The sequence below is a fragment of the Diadema antillarum genome, unplaced genomic scaffold (genome assembly GCF_040938485.1).
Source record: "Diadema antillarum isolate AM-2024a unplaced genomic scaffold, OU_Dant_1.0 scf00000028, whole genome shotgun sequence".
NCBI classification, from domain to species: Eukaryota; Metazoa; Echinodermata; class Echinoidea; order Diadematoida; family Diadematidae; genus Diadema; species Diadema antillarum.
This window is the reverse complement of record NW_027270917.1, coordinates 634,248-652,043: the sequence shown is the minus strand read 5'-3', so window position 1 is coordinate 652,043 and position 17,796 is coordinate 634,248. Positions and strand designations below refer to the sequence as shown.

Here is a 17,796-nt window from a genome sequence, read left to right as displayed (position 1 = left end):
GGGCTGTGTAATGAAATGAGATTAGAGCACTGGAAGTAGGCGTCTCTGGTACGTCTAGTAGGACGTAGGTGGCGTGCGGTGACCCCATGACCCAAGGGCAGAGTGGGGGGCACGGGTCACACATGGGTATAATCTCACTCGGGCTGTGGGAGGGAGAAGCTCTTAGCTGATTCTCTACAGAGGCCAACATGGTCCATGGTGTGTCTCCCTTTCTTTGTTGTGTATTGCATAAAAGGCACTGTGTATCGGCTCTTTCTTGTGGTAATCAATTATGCACCGTGGCCGACAAACTCTCCGGATGGGCGAGTACAGTAATAAAGTTTCTTCTTTATACGCACTTATTGTCGCTTGTGAAATAACGATGTGTACTCGGCGTGATATGGAAATGTGGTCTGACCCCTGTGAGCTTGAGTGAAGTGTCTGTGAATATAAACCCCCCAAAAATCCCACACATGAACTGGAGAAATCAGGTTGTATTACAATATTGATGTAAACTTATACATTCAATCCAAGCTCAGAAAAAGTGTGAATTTTGCATGACATGCAAAATATAGCAATGTGATATTGATATAATATGCTCACGTTGCATGAGTTTTTAGCTCATCTGATTACCACTGCCACTGCTTAAGTTGAACTTGAGGCCAAGGTCATATATAAGTGAAGACATTCCTGAAATTGGAAGCTTGAGGCAAGCTGATGGTGAGTTTGTAGTAGACACTGCATCGGGTTTGAACAGGTAAATAAGTTTTTTAACCTAGCTTGGCCTTTATTAAATATGTCTCATCCCTACATCCACCTCTGGAATAAGTGCTGCATATCATTCTTCTTGAAAGCGTAAAGTTTGCCCTGGTTTTACGACAGATATTTCGTTCTCTGAGAAACAAAAAACAACTTTCACATATCTGGGTAACTTGGATGTATGATGACTTTCTCCAACAACACAGGTATTTGGCACTATCATCACATAATTTTGCAACTGACGCAGCATTTAAAAAGATACTGACTACTCCGTACCGAAGTGCTAGTGTACAACTGCATACAGCGCATCCATAGCGATAATGCCACATAACTGCACTTTTGGTACCTTTTGTCTCGGCAGGTCACATATATAACATTGCATATTGAAGGCTTCACTTTGAAGTGAAATTGTCATCCTTTACTTTAAATGACCATAGACCACATAAGAGATGATTCCAGTGTCCATGCTTACTGTGGAAAGCTAATTCACACACTGTGTCATCTGTCCCCAATCTCTTCAGCTTGGTCTGCTAGTGAAGGCAAGCTCTGGTCAGCTGACTCTGATTCTCCACCAGAGGGCGCTACATAGATTGTTACTCTCCTCCTTGGGTTGTTCACTTCCAAGTCGATCCTTTGCACACTCCAGCTGAAGAGAAAGTGGAAAAAAATGTTTTGAGAGAGAACTTTTAGATTGATCATGTATACACAAAGGTCTATGAATATTTCAGTCTGTGTTTAGTGGCTACTAGGACACACACTGCTCCATAAGAAGATAGTATAAAAATGGATTATTTTTGTGAAGTAATTTTTCAAGCTCTGCTGAGTATGTTAAAATTTTGTGTGTTTTAAAATTCTTTGGAGTCAAAATCTTTACATCATGGTACATAAAAACTGTATGACATGCAAACTCATTTGGGTGCTCTTACTTTTGCATTAGTTTCTGGTCATGCAACATGCGTGAAAATTTCCACTTTTACAGGACACACATTATGGAACTTAAAATAAACAATGGAGCTTTGAACATCTTTATGCTGTTATCTGTATTGCCACAAACAAAGATAAAATTAAAGGGGACCTCCGGATGATTTTCAGACTTTTACATTTGAACAACTATAAATCAATTAAACTGAATACAGAGTTTCAGAATTTATAGTGATTGGGATGAGGAATGAGAATGTTTTCAAAATTTATAACAAATTGCAATGAACAAAGATGATGACATGGCAGCCTCACCATAAGAATGCATGAGTTGGGGCTCAAGGAAGCAGTACAAAAGAAGAAGGCATGCATACATTCTTAACAGGTGAAGTTATTGAGCAGGTGGTATTGTAATGGAATTGCACTGCTACATTTTTGAAATATATGAGGCTCTGATGTCATCAACACTGTTCAGTGTAATTTGTTTAAGATTTGCAATTTATTGGTTTCTCTGCTCAAGGACCACAACAAATTCCACGAATCTATACATGGAACTATTGATTTATGTACTACATGATGTGAAATTATGAAAATCGTCCGGAATGTCCCTTTAATGATATCCAAAATCTGAAGAACAAAAATCCTGACTGATCGATTTCAGATACAAAGAATTTTGACTCACTCATCCTGCATACTGGCTCGGGAGGACCATGTGTAGAGAGTTCCTTGTCGGACAGCTCCTCTTACTGGGATGGCTAGCTGTAGCAGTTGAAAGCAAGATCAACCCAGAGCGCAAGATTGCATTATTTCATCAGTAAGACGGATGCTTTCTTTCCTGATCTAAATGACACTCCTGGTTTAGCTTAGAAACATGGGTCATAATTTCCAAAAGGGATACTGTATACACTGCATGTGACTGTTATATGGGATAAAATTCAAGGATTCCATGTACATACTCAGTATACAATGTATTGCTGTTAAATCTTGAACATTAACATCCACAGATATTTTTTTTTAAACATACAAACATACTTAGATGGAAACATTCATGACAGTCATTATAGGTAGAGTTTCATATATGCTATGTCAACTACCTCAGAGATACTAAAACTTATCAATTTGAAATTTACTTGGCTTTTATCTTGCTGAATCACCAGGTTTTTTGTGAACCATAACACTTACATTTGCTTGAAGAGCAGCGATGCCATTGAATCTATTTCCAAGGTCAACAAACTTTGTCTTGATAGGAAGGCCCAGGACTTCTGTTGCCCCATTGTGTTGACGGACGATCTCTAAAGTCTTGGAGTAATATGAGCCAGATGCAACATTGTCTGTAGCAAAACACAAAAATGAAAATGAATCAGAAAATTGCCTCTATTACACACATCTTTTCACACAAAAAAGGCATGGTACTCTGAAATAGATATATAAATATTGTAAAATGGACAAGGCAATGCAGTTTGTAATTCAGAAATATCTTAGTATGGCATAACTTAAAGATAATATAGAGTTTTGGTACCTCAAGTTTCCCTGAGTTTCCTTGTCTTAGTTTGTGTTTCAGGTTAAAGTACCTTTCATATAACTAACACTGTGAGACTTACTCGCCCCAAAGTGCTCTCATGTCTTAGTAATCATGCAATAATGGTTTCGTACAATACGTGTATATTGATTGTCGCGGTACCGCGTCGAGTCAAACTAACGGCTCGTTCTAATTTTTCAGAGCCCACTCTGCTCTGATACGAAACCATTATTGCATGATCACTAAGCCATGAGAGCACTTTGGGGCGAGTAAGTCTCACAGTGTTAGTTATATGAAAGGTACTTTAACCTGAAACACAAACTAAGACAAGGAAACTCCGGGAAACTTTTGAGGTACCCAAACTTTATATTATCTTTAAGGGAAAGCATGTGCTTTTTAATTTGAATCTACTGGAGAAAAACAGCTGCATTGAGTGTCTTTGATAGCAAGGTAATCACAATTCACAAGTTCAGTTACTCACACCCGACAAGGATTGTGGTAGAAATCACACAAGAAAAGACTCTCTATTGGGCAATATCAAAATCTACACAATGAATCATTAATTTCATTCCTTGGTATATTACCAAATGTATAGAAAATAAAATCAAGTACAAAATAGGAAACCTTTAGTTCCTAATGAGAGGCCAAGCAGTAAATCAATAACAACAATATCACTTTTAATCTCTGTAACTTTGCTCTAGAAATGTTGGGTCTTTTTTTTTTTTTTTTTTTTTGTACGGTAAAATTTTGTTGGCAATTAAAGACTTTTTACTGGCATGGCCACTATATCACACTATAATATTTGTATTCAGCAAGAAAACTGTGTGAAAATTACTCTTGAGACAATAACAGAGGATCTTGTTATAAGACCCTTGTGTCATGGCTGAGTGGATAAGAGCGCTCGTCAGTGAACGACATGAGCGTGGTATGGTTCGTGAGCGTATGAGCCATGCCAAGCCCGACAAGTTTGCCTTTCAGCAAGGCACTTTGTCCACATTGCTGCTCTCCACCCAGGAGTATGAATTGGTACCCAGTAGGATGAGAAAGCTTATGTTGATTGATCAGCATGTGCGCGGCTGTAAAATGGCGACTGGCTGGAATGCTCCCCAGGGATTGGAGAGTGAGCACTGTTAGTGCTGGTTGGAAATAATGTATCCAGTGACAAGGGTAATAATAGGATGTAAAGTGCATTGAGATATTCATGTAACAAGTGTGAAATGAGCTATATCAAATCAAGCAATTATTATCATTATTGAAAGAAAGATATTATTCAGAGGGGTGAAGGCTCAGGTTTGCGTTTCTTCAGTTTGTCTCCCTCTACAAATGAAAATTTGTTAAGATCGCAACTGCTGATCTATAAATTAACAAACATGTCATTAAGTTGTCCGCCTTGGACTACTTAACATAACAATGTCGGAATTTTGGAGCTTGGGCATATGTTCCATGTTCATCGTGTCACTGCCGGCAACCAGGGACAGCCTGGTGGTAGTGTCGCTGCCCGGAAAGCAGTAGATGACAGGTTTGAGTCCCACTGGTTCTTTTTCCGACATGTTTGTTAATTTATAGATCAGCAGTTGCGATCCTAACAAATTTTCATTTGTAGAGGGGCAATTCCACGGTAACTAGGACACAGGTGCCAAAAATTCAAAATGATATTTGTTTCAAACACCATACATTTTCAGACAGTACTTGAGTTGAAGTTTTAAGAATCATTATGTTTTTCAATAAAAGCGGCCATTTTGAATTTCAAAATGGCTGCCAGAATATGCCTATAACTCAATGGCGAAAAGAGTGTATTGTCGCATAAATTACTCTCTGTATATCCACTTTATTAGTACTCTAAACAACAATCTTTCATATGTATGCAGTTACCAAAGAAGTCTTTTACCACACGATAGAAAAAAAAGCTGGTAGCTTTAAAGAATTTGATAAAAACTGTTAATTACTTTGATAATGATGGATGTAACGTCAGTTACCAAAAACAAGGAATTTTTAAGTTTATTCATCAAAGGAAGTGACCTGTATGATGTAACTTGGGATTTCTAATGTATGCCCATATGCCTTTATTTTAATACCAGAAATAAGGATACTTGGCATACTGGCGAGTCAAAATGAACACTACAAAATGTGGAACGTCAGTTACCGAAACGTCATACATGAGTATGTAACGTCAGTTACCATGACAGTAATTATAACTGAGGCAAATTTTTTGACTTTTGACCATTTCAATACATCTGGGAAGTCAACTTACAACAAAGAGCAGCTATCCCTTTCATAGGGAATGATGTCATTGCCATGGTATGTCCATGGATATTTTTTTAAAATTTTATTTTATTTCTAAATTCATTTATTCATTCATTTACCTTTTTTTTTTTTTGATTCAGCACAAGTTTAAGGTTAAATCATCTGGAAGTTTAGTTTGCCACATGCAGTATATGCACTCAAATTAGTACATTCCCAGTCCTACAGGATGATAAAGCTACCAAAGTTTGTAGGCCTAATCAGTGACATGATTGCATGTTAACCACATTTTCTATAAAAACAAACAAACAAACAAACAAACTTCTGCACAGCTGTATGTTAGTACCAACAGTTTAACAATCTTCACCAATGTTCGCTTTTGCTGGCATTTTTTTTTTTCAGGAAGCTTAGTCAAGTTTCTACCTCAAGGCAAATGCACAAACAGATATTTCTTCTCTTGCACTTAAATGTGTGGTGTAGTTAACATGGCTCATCTTGTATTATGGTACGTAGGGCATGTACTCATTATTGTTTGAAACTTAACACTGATGCAGAGACTCCAACTCTCCCGTTTTCGACGGGAGATCTCCCGCCGAAAGCCTATTTTTGCACAATCTCCCGTTCTCCCGTTTGAGATTTGATTTCTCCCGCCCTGGCTCTGTGTCTCCCGGTGGAAAGGATTTCTAACTTATTTCTATCGTATGTTGAAAAAATAAACCTTAGATAGCAACAGAGAACATCTAGAATCCTAGGAACTCCGCGCTCCGCACACATCAACTTGGAGTCTCCCGTTTGCTAGGGGTTTCCGGCGGGAGAATCTCCAGATCAGAAGGTGCTTGGGGTTGGAGTCTCTGCTGATGTTGCTCAAAGTGAGAGAGGATTCTATAGGGTTTTAAAAAAATTGTTCATACAGTGTGTATTTGTTGATTACTTTATTCTATTCATGCAGGGACATTTTGTAATACAACACATGATAATTATGAACAGGAAGAGTTTTTATATTGATTTTAGTATTCTTTCATTGCAAAGTCCAATTTCTTGGTATCTCGAATGTATTTGCAAGCCGTGATATATCAGTGAAAAGGAAAAGAAAAACAGTTAAATTACTTCAAGCTAGGTATAAAACAGTAATGCTCTTTTGACCAAAAAAGCATTTCTTTTTCTTCTTCACAGAGAAATATTAAAAATGCAGCACTTTTCATTTAAATCAATTGATGATGGAGATCATCAGGAGTAAAATAAAGAAAAGAAGGAGAAATACATCACAATAGATTTCATACATATTTATGCATATTTATGAGTTGATACATGTTTTTTTCCCCATGACCTGGAAGATATTCTGATATTTTTTTCAAGCACAAAAATATCCATGTTTTGTGTAGTACTACAAGGTATTATGGGTGGAGCACAAGATAAAAACTTTCCTGTTCATTAAAAAACAAACAAACAAACAAACAAACAAAAAAGCCCTTAGTCATGTCAATATATTTATACTTGGAACTGCTTAATCTATTAATGGCTCTGTGTAATCATAAATGTTGAATAAAAGTTAAATCTTCAGACAAATGTCAAGAAATATCCTCTTGTGCATTTACATTATTTTTGCCCAACTGTGCTATGGCATGGGGGGGGGGGGGTGCCCCCTAAGGTCCCACCCAATATTATTTGTGTCTTTAGATTTTGTTTTAATTTGTTGCTGGAGTTGCCTGGGATTGTCACTGGTACATTGCAGCAGTATAATAGCCTGTTAAATAAATTAGTTCTCTGTAAACCCCACGGCAAAGTATGTGTAACGTCAGTTACGTAACGTCAGTTACGTAACGTCAGTTACTGACATGTTTACCTTTAAGTTTTCATAGAACACAAAGAAAATGGACTACTGTTTCATTTCATTGTGTATTTATGACTGATGAACCAAGGTATGACTCCATATCAACCAAATCATTCTGAATGGTCAAAATTATGAAATATCACATAGCTATTCCCAATCATGATTTTGCATGTGTAAACCCTATGGCAAATGTAAGCGTAACGTCAGTTACGTAACGTCAGTTACCGTCATGCCTTCACTGAAATTGGCATGGTGGTAAAAGGAGACAACTAAAGTGCACATTATTTTGCACACCTGTTCCTAAGAACCTAGGTGTATTGCCATATTAAACACATAAAGGCTAAAAGTCAGGGACATGAGATATTTCCATTTACATCTACACCATAATTTCCCATGTCCTTTTTCCGTAACGTCAGTTACCGACACATTTTCACTTGCTATGTGATAAGAAATGCAGTTTGAGAGAAAAACTTTCCACCTATTTCTTCATTCTCATGAACTTATTCATCAATGCTAATAGCAAGCCCAAGGTGCTTTCCTTCACAAAACTACAAGGTAAACAATTTCATGAAAATCCTTACGTGTAACGTCAGTTACCATGGAATTGCCCAGAGGGAGACAAACTGAAGAAACTCAAACCTGATTATCATTATTATTTGAGGGACTGCCAGGATATGGTTTTACCTTGTATTCTCTTGTAGAAGTAGGCTGCTCCTCCAAGTGAGATTATCCCTCCAACAGCTGCAATCTGCTTGAGGGCAGCTGTACTTACAGGCACTGTACTTCTTAATGTGTGATACCTGAGGGTGTGATTAAAGAAAAATGGGATATTTTCAATCAATAAAAAAAAGTTTCTTTTCAACCAATTCAATCTTGAGTTTATGAATTCAAGACATCCATTTAATATTCAAACACTAAGATTTTTTCTGCAATATATCTTAAAAAACAACTGAATGACAAAAGTGGGAACGTATCAGATTGTGTGTTGATACTGGTGATAAGTGTACACATTCCTGTGCAGTATTAACCAATTAGACTACACAGTACATGATTTCTGTGACAAATACAGGAATGTGTAATGTATACAGACTTATTTGCTTCATGTTACCACAGGGTGCCATCAAGAACACAGCTTTCTGAAATTGTAGAATTGAGAACTGATGATTAGTGGGTTAAGGCAATGTCATGTTACTAGCTAGACCTACTATCTATCCACGAGTGTCAGTAATTGCCATGTGTGGCATTGCAGAGTACCCTACATGTTAACCCTGAGGTGCTCCTTTACACAGTTGTACCGTACTGTGGGAGCTGAATGCAAGAAGCATCGGGGCTAGTCGCAGTTTAATAGCTAGCTGTCAGCCTTCTCTGCTCTGCTCTTAATACGACAGACTGAGGAAATCAAAACTATTTTATGGTGTGCAAATTCCACTGCACTGCTTCCCTTCAGTGGTAATAAAAACATGGCAAAAAATCAAATCAAATAATAATAATAATAGGCCTATTTCTACTACTACTACTACTAATAATAACAATAATATTAAAATAGAATATAAAGACGTCTTGTTCTTTCAGTATCATTTTCATGTCTGCACATTCTGTCAAAGTTCTTATTGTTGATTTGATTGGCTTACAAATGAGTGACCATAATAACAATATTTGAGCAAAGATTCCTACTCTTTTAATGTGCCACATTCGCACGTACAACTCAGTCGACTGCATGCCAAGTGCGCATATTCTGCTCGAATACAGAAACCCACCCACACCGATTGATATAATTTAAATTGCTAAATGACACAGTACAATGAAAGCATTTCTCGCAATTCCATCCCTGTCACATGTAGCTTCCATTTTGTGTGGTGATGTACTATGAAGTGGTGGTCCCTCCTAAACTTGAGAGTATTAAAATTCCAAATTTCTGACACTGTTTTGTGTATATATTCAAGTCATAATAATAATGTACAATAATGAATTGCTACTGTACAATAATGTGTAGCTATACAATGTACATGTATAGCTACTGGCACTGCACTGGTCAATTGAAAACAATCATATGTAGATTTGTCATACAATTTGTACATGTAAATCTACATCAAAACAAAGCTTGGCATTTTCTCAACAAACTTTGCTCACGGCATGTCCAGGGTAACCATGGTAACACTGTCAATAGTCCAACCAGATGCTGTTCAAAGCACAGATTATAACAATACAGTGACTGGGCTGTGGCCTGTAATAGTAAAACACTGTCAACAGGAATGTATCAAACTTCAAAGTAACATAGATTTGAAAAACAGAACATTTTCCCAAAGCATGACTATATTATGTTGGTGTCTTAACAAAATGATCAGGGATGATCATTTTTTCCGGCAGCGTATTGATCCAGACAGAGCCAGATGATGTGGCACACACCCAACAGGGGCGAGGGGGGTTTTCCACCCCAGCACATACAAAAATTTAGTTACACCTGATTATGAAAGGTGTCCGTGCCTGACTGTGCAGCTTTGTGGCGGTGACGGCCGATGGCCTGGTCGCGATGGTCTGACGTCTGTGCAGTAGAAGAAAGGAAAAATGTAACAGCACCAAAAATGCATCTGTTATGTTGTGCTGGTCATTGATTATTTGACAAAACATATGGTCCATGGGTGTGCAAATGTAATACCAACTAGAAATGTCTACCGCTAACTGTTTAATACTCACAAAACTTTCAGAACTCCCTTGATGCCGACGTGTGTACCGGTATATACGCTGGTGTGTCGCTTCGCTGCTTATGACTTCGCTGCGGACGAGAATCTCGAGCTCGACGGAGTTTGTGACTGTTTGTTTTTTCCTCGGGTGAGCTAACACCAGTTGCTGTAAAGCTGAACACCTAATACATCAAATATGAGAGGCTGTGCCCTAGACACAAACGGTACCCCTGAATCTTGACGAACGTTCAAGGATCACAACCCTGTTAGTGATTTCCAGGAGGATCTAGAGTCTTCTACACCACGGAGGGTGGTCTCTTCGATTGTATATTAACTCGTCTCAGCTCTATAGCATTTCTACAGAACACATAACATACACGTGCGCGCGAGTATGGCACGCCAGTTGTATTACTCCAGTACCAGTCAAAGAAAATTACAATTTGGCAATAAGATATTTCGCTGTGCTGATGCATGATGCTAGCATCTTGGAAAGGTCAAAAAGCAAAAATTTTGCTCATTCGACAGCTAGGAATGCAACAAGAGCAAAGAGAATGGTCATACGATGTATGCAGTAATACAAGCACGTCGGATGAATTCGGTAAAATTCGGCGAAGGTTTTATCAAACGTCTACAATGGACCAATCTAACAGCAGCAGACGACGTGTCACAGCTGAAAAAAACAAATTCGTGAATTGTAGGTGCATACCGAACACCTAACTTCGAATTACGCTAATTGTAATATTCTTCGAAAGAAAAGGTGGACCTGCAACCGCCCCGAACACGTACTTTGGTAATCTTAAATCATTGTCAGCATTACTATTTAGATTTTGCTTGGTCTTGCTACCGTTTTGAGTTATGCATCCCGATGGAATCCATACCATTTTAGCTCATTTTCTCTGCTCATTTTTCCACGGAAGAAAAGGTGGCACGCGCACAGAACGCTACTATTGGCGTTGCCCGGCTTAGAAACCATCACTGGAAAGGCGAGGACCATTTTTTTAAAATCTTTTATTTATTTTATTATCTATTATTTATCTTTTTATTTTTTCAGTTTGGAAAGCCCGTCTAACAACGATGAATGTGAATGAACAGCGGGCAAATGCATGAGGCTGATGCATAGGCCTAACTCAAACGGTAGCAAGACCATGCAAATCCTAATGGTATTAATGCTGACAATGATTCAAAATTGCAGAAGTACGTTTTCGGGACGGGCGCACGTGCGTGGGGGACATGGAACTCTTCCTTTTTGAAAGATCGTCGTTAGCCTACTCAGGGTGTTTCAAAGCATACATCATTCAAATGACACGGAAAAGCTTTAGATTCACTTTGTATTAGTATGACATGTATCCCGGTTAAATATCAATAAAACGCTCACCAAAGAAAACAGTTACTAGTACACTAGCAGGTGGTTACCGGTAATACTGACGGACGGACGTATGTGTACATCAAAGCCTAATCTTGAGGCATTTCGTGGCGGAGGCATAAAAACAGCGACAGCTACAATATGATATACGCTTGTATCACCGCATTGACGAAATACAGGAAATACAAGAAATATTCTGAGGATATAATTGACCAATACGATTATTAAATTAATGATCACTTAAAGATATAAACCTCCATGCATGAATCAAACCTGGCCTGTATTGCACCTACAAGTGTGACGCGGCGGCGGCAGCAAGACGCTATACTGAATCCAAAGATAAACTTTAGGCCTATATATAATTACCATCTGGTACACGTCCCGGAGGAATGCAGTTATCTCATTCATTTCAAAACCGATTTTCATCAAACAAACTGATAATTCCTGTTAATATCTTATGCTCTTTTAAGATTTCATAAAGTGGGTTCCAAGTATCGCACAAAAAGTTAAAAGCTGAATCCGTGTCTCAGTGGCCGACTATCCTTTTTTTTTTTCCCCACTTGATCTTTGATTCTGCGGCCCAACATTTTCTTTGGATAATCACGGACGACTCTATCCAACTATCACATCTAAGTATACTTCCACTTTATTCCCTTTTCTCTTCTTTCTTTTACCTTGTTTTTTTTTAAGCACTTTAAAATGCTGTTTTAGGGAGTTATTTTGCAAAAGAAAATGAAAGGTAGGCCTACATGAAAACCATAAACTGACAACTCAGAAACTATAGAAAATAAGATTGGTATATGATAGCCAATAATCAAAACATAAAATTATTACAATGTAACAGGGCTGGCGGAACGGGGGGGGGGGGGGGGGGGCTCGGGCCCCACCTTTTTTGGCACCATGCAAAGGAATACATATAAGGTGTCACCACCTTGGCCCCCATGCACTTTTCTTTTTTTCTTTTTTTTTACCCCGGAAGTGAGGTAGTGGCACTATAGAAAGAAATACGGTGTAGATAGAAACCTTGAATTGTGAGCGCTGTAAGGCTTGGTTTTTGCGCTGAAGACCCTTTTTTATCATGATTTTTTGCTGGTCTTAGCTGATGAAACCCGGAAGTGGCACCAAAAGTCTGAAGTGCCCCCCACTTTTGAAAAACGTGGCGCCTGCCATGTGTAAATTATTTGGAGAGGGGGAGAAAAGAAGGTGGCAACGATATCATAGTGCAGATAAGGACGGATGGAGAATGTGGTAACTTACAAATTAATTTCATTTCCTAGTTATCCTATTCCATTTACTTTTTCTTCTTCAATATAATCGTAAAATGATTGCACTATTTGTTTTGGTGTAAAACATGTTAACCTTCACTTTTTAATTCCCTTGCTTTATACATAATTGATTTTCATGATCGTGTGTCATTTCGAGTGCTGTTCATTATTCCAAAGGTTTGTTAATCCGAAAATGAAATCAGGTTTGTTATTCCAAAGGTTTGTAATTCCGAAACACGCAAATTCCCTACACCTAGATGTTTTTTAATCCGAAAATGGGGAAAAAAGGTTCGTTAATCTGAACATTTGTGGTGTTATTCCGAAGGTTCGTTATTCCAAAGGTTCGTTCATCCAAAATGAAATACACTTCATTAATCCGAAGGTTCGTTAGTCCGAAAATGAAATAAGGTTAGTTAATCTGATACGAAGAGACGGTGCGTACCAACGAACCTATATGGAATTACGAACCCTTTCATTTTGTACCGCACCTTCGGATCAAGAAGCGTATTTCATTTTTCGGATTAATGAAAAAGAACTCTCGGCTCTCGGGGTATACCTTGGGGGTATAGGGCCTATACACGTATAATGCGCCTGCTGTTAAGCATATCATTTAGGATCTGTGAGTAGGGAAATGGTTTTTACACTATTCAAATGGGAAAATTTGAAGAAAAAAAATACACGTAGGCCTATTGTTGTGTATGCACCTATACACTTGATGAAGCCTGATTTCTTCCTTACTGAATTGAATTAAAGTATTCTTTTCATGGTTTTCAATTTCAGTTAATCAATTTATCCCAACCCCCCCCCCCAAATCCCGATTAATTTTCACAAATAATGGCATGTAAATTTCCGGTTGAAGCATCTTACGAGAATGCATGTGTGTGATGTGAGTGTGTTTGTGTGTGTGTTGCAGTTTAGTTGCAGTTGTTGTAGACATATCATTTTAATAAAACAACAAAAAAAGTACCCCCAATCGAAATGGCGTAATTTTCCACCAAAAAAAAAAAAAAGAGTTCTTGATGAGCAAATGATTTGGAAGGGGGGGGGGGGGGTCTGCACTTATCAACTAACATCTGTTTGAAAATGAGAATAATTTGTTGAGTCGGTTACAGGCTCGTTGATCCGAAAATGAAGGGAAAAAAAAGGTTAGTAATTCTGAGGGTTCGTTAGTAAGCACCTTCTTTTCATTTTCCGATCTACAAAAACCTTCGGAAAAACAAACCTTATTTCATTTTCAGATAAACAAATCTTCCGAAAACAAACCTTATTTCATTCTCAGATTTACGAACCTTCAGATGTTTTCAGATTTACGAACCTTCAGATCAGAATAATGAACCTTTCAAACAATGCCAAAATGTTTCGATTTATAAACACTTCTTCATTTTTCAGATCAACGAATGTCTATAGGTGTAGGAAATTGGTGAGTTCTGGAATATCGAATCTTCGGAATAACGAACCTTATTTCATTTTCGGATTAACGAATCTTTAGAATAACGAACATTGCCCATTGAGTCATGCATGAATGAGCACACATTAGAGTGAAGGTGGTAACTTTTCAAAAGTCATAAGAGTCATTATTTGTGGTTTGTGAGTCAATGTTTTGACAAAGCCTGTTTCTGGAGAATGTTTAGGTGCTGCTTTTTATCATCTATCATTTGATCATCTCACACATTTCCTGACACTTTGCACGTCTGAACACAATTCTAAGGTAAAACTGATTATGTTCAACTCTCATAGAACTACAAAAATCCATTCAGTTTATTGAAAAAATGACATCAGATATTGTTACAAAGATGTAAAAACACATGTATGAACTTAAAGGACAAGTCCACCTTTATATACATGTGGATTGAGTGAATGCAGCAATACTAGTAGAACACATCAGCGAAAGTTTGGGGAAAATCGGACAATCCGTTCAAAAGTTATGAATTCTTTAAGTATCTGCGTAGTCACTGCTGGATGAGAAGACTACTAAAGTGTATGATGTCATATGCGTACAACCATTATAAAGAAAATAAAAAGAGAATTTCACAAAACTTTACTTTTTGAATAAAGTGCACATTTCTTCGACTTGTTACTGACGTATGTTAAGGGTAATATTATTCCCCCTGTCTTCCGAAAGAGAGCAGTCAAGTGTTCTTTTGCTATGCAAGAAAAGTGAAAATATGTTGAATTTTCTTTATTCTTTCTTTATATCGTTGTACTCATGTGACATCACAAGCTATAGTAGTCTTCTCATCCAGCCTTGAGTGAGCAGAAACTTCAAAAATTCATAACTTTTGAACGGATTGTCCAATTTTGCTCAATTTTGCTCAAACTCTCACTGATGTGTTCTACTAATATTGCTGCATTCACTCAACCCATTATGTCTATGAAGGTGAACTTGTCCTTTAAGAGGTACGGGTATTCGTTGCGCCATGTTTTAAAGATATAAATAAGAAATACTGTCATTGTAGGCCTACTGTTAATATTTAATGGCATATGGGTCAAACGGTGGATGATATAACAAAAACGTCACTTAAACATACACCACGCAGAAACAGAATTTGTATATAACTGTATTTACATAGCGTAAACTAAGATCTTTATAATTTTTCTTTGCTAAAAAAAAGTGTATCAGAAATATTGAAATCTACTCTGTATGTACATGGAGAATGCAGAAATAGAATAATGGTAGTCTTCGGAGGGAATACAAATTTGAAAACACTGTAACAATCACAACTGAATGATACTATTCAAATTAATGAATTTTTGTGGCGAGTTGTTTTTATTGCAACTGATTGACAAACTGCCTTCATCAGCGTAAATTGATAAATTTGGGGCATATTTATGTCATTGTAGGGCAATTTGCAAGAATTACAGTGTCTGATTTCACATCCATCAATATATTTAATAATGATACGTGTCAAAAATCAAAAGCATTCTGTATCATACATAAAAGAAAAGTTGATGTGCCTTATGTTTTGTGTCTAAATAAGCTGATCTCACTTTTGAGGTTTTCATTCTGACTTTTTGTGCTCAAACACCATTCTGACTTTTTGTGCTTAAACTCCATTCTGACTTTTTTGTGCTCAAACTCCAGACTTTTTTGTGCTCAAACTCCATTCTGACTTTTTTGTGCTCAAACTTCATTCTGACTTTTCTGTGCTCAAACTCCATTCTGACTCTTTGTGCTCAAACTCCATTCTGACTTTTCTGTGCTCAAACTCCATTCTGACTCTTTGTGCTCAAACTCCATTCTGACTTTTGGTGCTAAAACTCCATTCTGATTTGTTGTGCTCAAACTCCATTTTGACTCTGTGCTCAAACTCCATTCTGACTCTTTGTGCTTAAACTCCATTCTGAATCTTTGTGCTCAAACTCCATGCTGACTCTTTGTGCTGAAACTCCATGACTTTTTGTGCTCAAACTCCACTTTGACTTTTTGTGCTCAAACTCCATTCTGACTCTTTGTGCTTAAACTCCATTCTGACTCTTTGTTCTTAAACTCCATTCTGACTTTTTGTGCTCAAACTCCATTGACTTTTTGTGCTTAAACTCCATTCTGACTCTTTGTGCTCAAACTCCATTCTGATTATCTTGCTGGCATATGATACTTCCCCACAAGAACTATTTCATTCATATCTACATTGAAAGCAATTTAGTTTTTAATTTTTGAAAAGAAGTCTAGCCTCCATACATGCTGTATTATGTAGAATTCACCTTCATTAACCAGTGTCATATAGCATAGTTTTTGTTACACAAATTTGAAGCCTCAATATGAACTAAATATGCAATATCATCATCAGCAGCAGCAGCAGCCTCACTTTTATCATTATCATCATCGTCGTCATCAGCATCACTACGACCATCCTCCTCCTCCTCATCATCATCATCAGCAGCAGCATCACATCAATTACCATTCATCATCATCACCATCATAGTCATCATCACCATCATAGTCATCATCCCCATCATCATCATCACCACTGATAACAATCTTGTATAATTATATACCAGCCTATATCATCACTATTCATCACAGCTTTCTCATCATAATTTCTTCCTCCCATACTACTCTGGCACTAACAAATATATTTCCAGAAATCACAGGCAAAAAGAACTGAATAACAGCAGCCTTTGAGGTACAATCCAACTTTCCACTTTATTAATCCTGCTAGTCATAGACAAGTGCACTTCTATTAAATTCCAACATTTGTGTGTCTGTGTGTGTTTATGTGTGTTATGTGTGTGTGTTTGTGAATCAATCAATTATTAAAAACCATCCTCTGCAAGCGTTCTCTGATACTTAATTAGGCATTGAGTTTCATACAAAATACATATAACTCTTCACGTCCTCCTGTACATCAGCGAGAAAACTGACCAATCAGAACAGAGCTCAAGTAAACAGAACTCTGTCCCTCTGGTCCTCGCTCTTTTATTTATCAAATCCATCATAAATAATAGTTGCAAGAAAAATAGAAAGAGGAATAACACATCCGCTACGAGACATTAAAGAGTGAAGCTTAATAATTTTGCACATCTTACAAATACAAATAAAATTACAGTCATTATTTTTGTTGTTTCCTCATTTATATACAGACACATAGGGGTGGAGACCACACGGCAGGGCTCAGGCACTGGCATGGAAAAACATGACTGGAGAACCTTCAGGAAACATTTCAAATAGGCAGCATCCATCAAACACTGACAGCCAGATTGCCGATAAATGGAATCGATAAAAACATTTTACTGCTCAGGGCTGTTGAATAATGCTCAAGTTATATGGTGACAATTCCTTTATATCCACGAGAAATAAATACTGAATCTTCAACGACAGACAATCACCTTGGATGTGGAAGACCCAAAACTTCCTGATAGCAGAAAAAGAATAGAAAATTCTATTGAGAGTGAATGAAAACGTAAATTGTGCACTTGGATTATCACCTACTTGTAATTGTTTATGAAATCACTGCAGTTAAATGAAATGGCAGTGCATGCATGGTTGACCCCGACAAACTTGCTAATTTGAGACTATGAATGCTTGCTGTAAAGTTTGTATGGCCAAAAAGACAAAAATGACTGCATTTAATGAACCTGCTGATTGTCACATATTCTGATCAAATGAGAGGACAAGAAAATGGTGGATCTTTGATCCATTCTATCTTCGAAGAAGACAACTGTACTGAAATGTCCAATTTGGAGTAATCATGAAATTTGAACAAAACTGATCTATAGACACTACTCTATGCATAACCTGA

General features: G+C 37.4%; 1 protein-coding gene across 1 annotated transcript; it reads right to left on the bottom strand.

Annotated features, from left to right (window-relative positions):
* Nucleotides 1–1,236: 1,236 nt before the first annotated feature.
* On the bottom strand, nt 1,237–9,397 carry LOC139735520 (cytochrome c oxidase assembly factor 1 homolog). Its single transcript, XM_071646282.1, has 5 exons — nt 9,378–9,397; nt 7,932–8,047; nt 2,839–2,987; nt 2,339–2,415; nt 1,237–1,384 (listed from the first exon to the last, which is right to left on the bottom strand). The coding sequence occupies exons 1-5, from the start codon at nt 9,395–9,397 to the stop codon at nt 1,237–1,239; spliced, it is 510 nt and encodes a 169-aa protein (XP_071502383.1).
* Nucleotides 9,398–17,796: the final 8,399 nt, after the last annotated feature.

Coding starts and splice junctions, on each gene's coding strand:
- LOC139735520 (XM_071646282.1), bottom strand. CDS start 9,397: ATGGTTACCCTGGACATGCC. Junction 8,048..9,377: donor ATGGTTACCCTGGACATGCC/GTGAGCAAAGTT, acceptor TCACACCCTCAG/GTATCACACATTAAGAAGTA. Junction 1,385..2,338: donor CGAGCCAGTATGCAGGATGA/GTGAGTCAAAAT, acceptor CTTTCTCTTCAG/CTGGAGTGTGCAAAGGATCG.